Source organism: Melopsittacus undulatus, unplaced genomic scaffold, assembly GCF_012275295.1.
Source record: "Melopsittacus undulatus isolate bMelUnd1 unplaced genomic scaffold, bMelUnd1.mat.Z mat_scaffold_65_arrow_ctg1, whole genome shotgun sequence".
Taxonomy (NCBI): domain Eukaryota; kingdom Metazoa; phylum Chordata; class Aves; order Psittaciformes; family Psittaculidae; genus Melopsittacus; species Melopsittacus undulatus.
Window position 1 is genome coordinate 332,199 of NW_022994497.1, and position 6,667 is coordinate 338,865.

At 52.4% G+C, this 6,667-nt stretch overlaps 1 protein-coding gene across 1 annotated transcript; it reads left to right on the forward strand.

The window, feature by feature from the left end:
- Positions 1–1,366: 1,366 nt before the first annotated feature.
- Positions 1,367–2,332, forward strand: LOC117438829 (olfactory receptor 14C36-like). The gene has a single exon (XM_034074210.1). It carries the CDS (start codon positions 1,367–1,369, stop codon positions 2,330–2,332), a length of 966 nt encoding a protein of 321 aa, XP_033930101.1.
- Positions 2,333–6,667: the final 4,335 nt, after the last annotated feature.

A 6,667-nucleotide genomic window follows, 5' to 3' on the forward strand; every position in this document is an offset into this window, starting at 1 on the left:
AGCTAGGACCCAGGGGAGACCTGCGAGACTCAGAGAGCTTAAATGCCCTTAGCAGTGAGGGATGCTGAGGAGGAAGAAAAACCTTCTGGAGGAGTAACCTTCCCAGCCCTCTTTGTGGTAAGGCTCTGGGTGTAGGGCAATGAAGCTGCGGTTTCTGTGTGTAGATAAGGAGGAGGATGTGGTGCAGAGCAGGGCTTCCCTCTGCACCATGGCAGGGACAGGACAAGGCAGGTCCCTTGTGCCGGGTTGTGCTGGCTGCAGGCTGTGAATGTGGGTGTGCAGCCAGGGGTGCCCAGCGCTGTCCTTGCGAGCAGGGTCCCTGCAGCCCAGGGGCTGTGTGCAGGGGCAGGGACTCTGCTGCCTGCCAGGGTCAGCACTCAGCCTGCCTGGGAGCTCCCACGGTGCTGGGAGAGGAGCTGGGGGGGGAAGGAAGAGCCCTGGGCAGGGAAAGGAAAGTGTTCCTGTGCATGGAGAGGGTGCTGTGTGGGTCAGGGCTGCTCAGAGCTCCACATCACTCTGAGCACGTTTGCAGAGGGTCCTTCTGAAAGACACTGAGGCAGCATTTGCCTTAGTAGGAAGGATCCAGAGCTTTGATGTTTTCACTCTTGGTGGGCAGGTTGGGCAGTGGGAGCTGGGAATTCACTTCTCTGCTTTGGAGGAGGCACCGAGAGTCTTGTCAGGACTGTGTGAGCTGCTCCTGAGCCCCTGCACAGGCAGAGATGCCCCTGGGCAGAGCCCTGCTGCCGGGAGGGGTGTGCAGGGCAGAGCTGAGCACACAGCCCATGGGATGGGCTCTGGCAGCACTGAGAGGGAGCAGAGCTGGGCACAGAGCAGCAGCTCCTGGCAGGGACAGCTCCAGGCAGCAGAGCCATGGGCAGGGAGTGGGGGGAAAGTGCAGCCCAGGCCTGGGGAGGCTGCGTTCAGGCAGCTCTCTTGGTGTCTGCCTTCCACTGCAGGTGGCTGCTGGACATGCTCTGCTGGGCAAGGAGCTGACTCTCTGTACAAAGTGCAGGGAGCTGAGAACCAGACTGATGGACACTGCAGCAACCTTGAGTAGGCACTAACCCACAGACAGTTGAGCCCTTCTGTCTGTCCCATTATGAGACTTTTCAGAGTTGCCTTAAAAAACCTACATAGGAATTGTATCCCTGAAAAAGTCACTTGTCAGCTGTGACACTGGGAAAACAAACAAACCAACCAACCTCAGAGACAATCATGACCAAGTCACTCTCAGCCGCTCCTCTGCAACCTGAAAGTGTTCACAGTCATGAGTGTGTAAATTGCACTTCTGTATCTGACATCCCTCCTGTCCTAACCCGTCACTGCCTGTTTCTCCCAGGACAGTGTCCATGCCCACAGGCAGCAGATGTCCAACGGCAGCTCCATCACCCACTTCCTCCTCCTGCCATTCGCACACACGCGGGAGCTGCAGCTCTGCCACTTCTGGCTCTTCCTGGGCATCTCCCTGGCTGCGCTCCTGGGCAACGGCCTCATCATCACCAGCACAGCCTGCGACCAGCACCTCCACACCCCCATGTACTTCTTCCTGCTCAACCTCTCCCTGCTGGACCTGGGCTGCATCCTCACCACTGTGCCCAAATCCATGGCCAATTCCCTCTGGGACACCAGGGCCATCTCCTACACAGGTTGTGCTGCACAGCTCTTTTTCTTTGTCTTTTTCATGTCAGCAGAGTATTCTGTCCTCACTATCATGTCCTATGACCGCTACATAGCCATCTGCAAGCCCCTGCACTACGGGACCCTGCTGGGCAGCAGAGCTTGTGTCCACATGGCAGCAGCTGCCTGGGCCAGTGGCTTTCTCAATGCTCTGCTGCACACAGCCAATACATTTTCACTACCCCTCTGCAGAGGCAATGCTGTGGAGCAGTTCTTCTGTGAAATCCCCCCGATCCTCAAGCTCTCCTGCTCACATTCCTACCTCAGGGAAGTCGGGCTTCTTGTGCTAGGTTTCTCTTCAGCTATTGGCTGTTTTGTGTTCATTGTGGGTTCCTATGTGCAGATCTTCAGGGCTGTGCTGAGGATCCCCTCTGAGCAGGGACGCCACAAAGCCTTTTCCACGTGCCTCCCTCACCTGGCTGTGCTCTCCGTGATTGTCAGCACTGGTACCTTTGCCTACCTGAAGCCCCCCTCCATCTCCTCCCCATCCCTGGATCTGGTGGTGTCAGTGCTGTACTCGGTGGTGCCTCCAGCAGTGAACCCCCTCATCTACAGCCTGAGGAACCAGGAGCTCAAGGATGCTGTGAGGAAGTTGGTGACTGGATGTGTTTGGACAGCCATACAGTGCCTGCTTTCCTCTAGAAAGGGCTGCTAATGTAGGTCATGACATGCCATGTCTGTCTTTGCTGCTTTACATTTGTTTTCCTGTTTCAATTTGTGGTGATGTTGTCTTCAGAGAAATGTCAGTTTTCATCTCCTCCTGCTTAAGAAGCCACCCTTGTTGTGTGACCCATAGACTTTGTGTCACTGTGGGGCTTTCCCTTTATTTAAGGGAAAGAAATGATCCTGCAGCAACTTCTTCTCTGTGCTATGTCCTCCCATGGCAGGAATGAAGGGGAATGAAAGCAGCTTTGTGGCTGCTCCAGCTCTGAGATGGCTGCTCAGGGTGTCCTGGGCAGGAGAGCAGGGGACACAGGGGTCCCTGAAGGGGACTGCCCTGCAATGGCCCAGGCTGGGGCTGCTTGGCTGGGAGCAGCCCATGGGAAAGGTCTGGGTGGGCAGGAGCTGGACAGGAGGCAGCTGTGCCCTGGCAGCAAGGGAGGACAGCAGCATCGTGGGCTGTATGAGCAGGAGCACGGCAGGAGAACAAGGGAAATGATGCTCGGGAATGCTCCATTCAGGTTTCAGATCCCCAGTTTAGGAATGCTATCATCAGGCAGGACTGGGTTTAGCAATGGGCCCTCAGGACAGGCAGGGACTGGAGCATGATGTCGTGGTTAAAACCAAGTCTGCACAGCTCATTCACTCACTCCCCCCCTTGCTCCCCTGACTCCCAGAGAGTTAGGAAGGAGAATCCAAAGAATGTAGCCCCCCGGGCTGAGATAAGCACAGTTTAATAGCTAAGGCATGACACAAATCACTGCTGCTACTACTACTACAAATAATAATGATAAAGCAAACAACAAGCGAAGAGAATACATCTCACCAGCCACCGACCCATAACTCACCCCACCCTGCCTAACCGAACACTGACCGATACCTCCTCCATCCCCCCAGACTTCCCCAGCCCTTCCGGGTCTCTCCCCGTTACATCCTGGATAAGACATGCTATGGTATGGAATACCTCTTTGGCTAGCCTAGGTCAGGTGTCCTGTCTCTCCTTCCTCCCGGCCTCCCCTCCTCCCTGGCAGAGCATGAGCTCAGAAAAGGACTTGGACAGACGAAATGTTTCAGCAATAACTCAAAACATACTTGCTATCAGCAACCATTCCCAGCCCGAAAGTCAAAATACAGCACTGCACCAGCTACCAAGAAGGAGAAAAATGACTGCTACTGCTCAAACCAGGACAGGAAAGGATGGGGTATCTGGGCTTACCCAGCCCAGAGAAGGGGAGGCTGATGGGGAGGTGGTGCCTGGTGGGAGGACAAAAGGCAATGGGGTATAGTGACAGAGGTGAGGTTGAGCCAGGACAGAAGGAAACCTTGTTCCCATAGGCTCAGGCAAGTGCTGCATCTGGTCACCCCGAGAGGCTGTGCAGTCTCTGGCCTTGGGGATTTCCAACTCAGACTGAATCAAGCCTTGAACCAAGTGCTCTGATCCTGTCCCTGATGGGTTGGACTGGATACCTCCTGGTGTTAGCGTAAGAATGCACACATAACCACCGGAATGGTTCTATGAGGTGCTTTATTGCAGCACTGGGAAACCAGGGGCACTCGCCCAAATCTGGCTTCGACCCCGTCACATCGCACTTGCAATTTATACATCAAAAGTTTCGCAATCAATGCATATTAAACCTAAATTGCTACCTTGACTAATACATATGCATCAGGGATTGCCTCATCAGTCTATTATGACATCAGCCTCTTCTGCGCTTGCGCAGCCCCCCTCTGGTGGTCGTCCTGATGAAGTAAGGAGTCTTCCTCAGATGAAGTAAGAAGTCTTCCTCGATTTGTCCTTTTTGACCTGTCTGCTCTTTGGACAGGCCCCAACCATTATGTGGATGCCAGTATTCTCTTGTTTTCACTTGGCTGCCTCTGGTCAATCTACATGTTCTGCTTGGATAAGGTTTTACAATACTTTCTTAAATCCACCCATGCCTAAATTACAACTAAGGTACAGAACAGCAAAGTTACAACTAAGGTACAAAACGATTAACTAAGGTACAAAACAGCAAAATCAAAGGCCTACTATTGATTTGCAAACTTTCAAATATAATTATTTCTAACATGAAATTTCACCCTTTTTCTAACACTGGGGTCCCTTCCAAACTCTGTTCTCCTATGATCCTACTATGATGGGGTTATGAAGAGCCAAAAAGATGCCTTGAGGCCCGGAGCACATCTTAGCTCTGCCTGCCCCATCCCTGGCAGTGCTCAAAGCCAGGATGGATGGGAGACAGGTTTGCTCTGAAGCTGTGTTTTGCCCAGATCTGACGTTCACAAAGGATGTCGGATGAAATCCAGAATCATTTCATTTGAAAAGACCCTTGAGAACATCGAGTCCAGCCATTGACTGTTGTGCTCTAAGGGCTGGAACATGTCCCCGATGAAGAGAGGCTGAGAGAGCTGGGGGTGTTCTGCCTGGAGAAGAGAAGGTTCCAGGCAGACATCTTAGCATCTGCCCATAGCTAAACTGGGCCTGCGAGAAATCTGGAGAGGGGCTTTTTACACGAGTGTGCAGTGACAGGAAGAGGGGGAATGGATTTAAGCTGAAAAAAGGGAGATTTAGCTTGGACATTTGGAGGAATTTTTTCTATTTGTGGGTGGTGGGACACTGGCACAGAGTGCCCAGAGGATCTGTGGCTGCCCTATTCCTGGAAGTGTTCAAGGCCAGGTTGGTTGGGAGTCATCTTCTGTCTGAAGCAGTGCTTTGTCCAGCTCTAATGCTCACAAGGGATGTCAGTTGAAATTCAAATTCATTGTAAAGTTCTCTATATGTACTCATGACTCGGATGACTCTGGTCTGTATGAGGGAGGCTCAGCATGGCCTCAGACTCATTTTGACTGTGTTGTTTATGTACTGGCTTAACACTGATGATATTTTTTGTGGGTGGGTTATAAAACATTCTCTGTATGACTGAAAACCTGAAAAGTATTGAAACAGGGAGAAGTTCTCAGCTTTTTACACATTAGTGCAGAGCCAGGAGAGCTGTAGTGTCCCATTGGTGCTTTCCCATTTGTCCTGTGCTCAAACTCACACTGCCTGTAAGATGCCTTCACACTCAAATTGTTCTTAAGAACCCTCACCAACACCTGTCCTGTGCTGAGAGCAGGGCAGCAGAGTTTCAAAGGGCAGATCAAGGAGTTCTCATGGGGAGACTCCCCAGTGGAGATAGGAAAGAGAAATGTGTGTCAAAAGGTGGACTTGTGGTGCAAGAGGTCACCCAGAGGGAGTCTGGCTCAGCCCATGGCTTTGTGTTTCAAGGAACAGACAGCCATGGGTGCAGAGATGGGACTGAAGGGACAGAAATGCCAGGGGAGAGCTGGCTGGGAAAGCAAGATGGGTGTCAGCAGCCTGAAGGGAAAGAGGTGCAGGCATGGGCCAGTGCAGGACAGCCTGCAGCAGAGATGAGGGAGGATTCTGGCAAGGCTGAAAGGCAAAAGAGAACAAAAGGTCTCTGTCCCCTGCCCTATGGCACTTGCCTCTTTCATCAAGGCCTGGGAGGAGAACTTTCATTCTCAGGGTTTCAGGCTCTACTTCTCCAAGGGCTGTGCTCAGGGCTTGGCCTTTCTGCTTCATCAAACACACCAAGGGTGTTCTCACCATCAGACACCTGCACTTTGCCTTTGTCTGCTGTAATCACAGCCTACAGGTACTAGCTTTAATGAGTCCCTGGGGAGGCTTTGTGAGGAACAGCCCTCAGTGGGGCCCATTAATGCTGAAGGGACTTGGGGCTTTGTTTCTGACTTGGACTTCTTGAGAGGTTTCTTCAGTCTCCTCTCAGCACCTGAGGTTCATGGACTCAGCCCAAATACACCATGGGGCTCATTAAACCCTGACGAGCCATGTCTCACCCTGTGCATTTTGTCAAGTCTTCCAGATTGTCTTCCAGGGAATTGGGAGGTTTCTGAGTGCAGGGACATTACAAAGAGCATCTGATAAAAGTGATTTGAAAGGGTTTATTTTATCACTTTTCCGTTCAGAAATTCCTGTTCCATTGCCACTGATCCCGAGTGTCTCTTCCAGAGGCTGCACAGGCAGGACAAGCAGCCCTTAAGGTCCAGCGCTGCACTGAGCACCTCGCTCCTCACCTCCCCACCCAACATTGCTCTCAGCGTCCACCTGGGACTTGCACCACTTCTCCTCACACCGGAATTCTCCATTGGATCTGGTGTCTGATGCTGCAGCTCCTGTGCACAGCTCCAGCATGGAGGGGAGCAAGGAAAAGTGTCCTACACAGTAAAATACACTCGGGCACCATGTGCCTGGTGCAAGCAGCACCTCACGGGGTCCTGTTCCTGCACAGGGGTAATCTCATGAGGAAGGGTT

Bases quoted from the DNA above. Each gene is read 5' to 3' on its own strand.
- LOC117438829 (XM_034074210.1), top strand. From the start codon at position 1,367: ATGTCCAACGGCAGCTCCATCACCCACTTCCTCCTCCTGCCATTCGCA.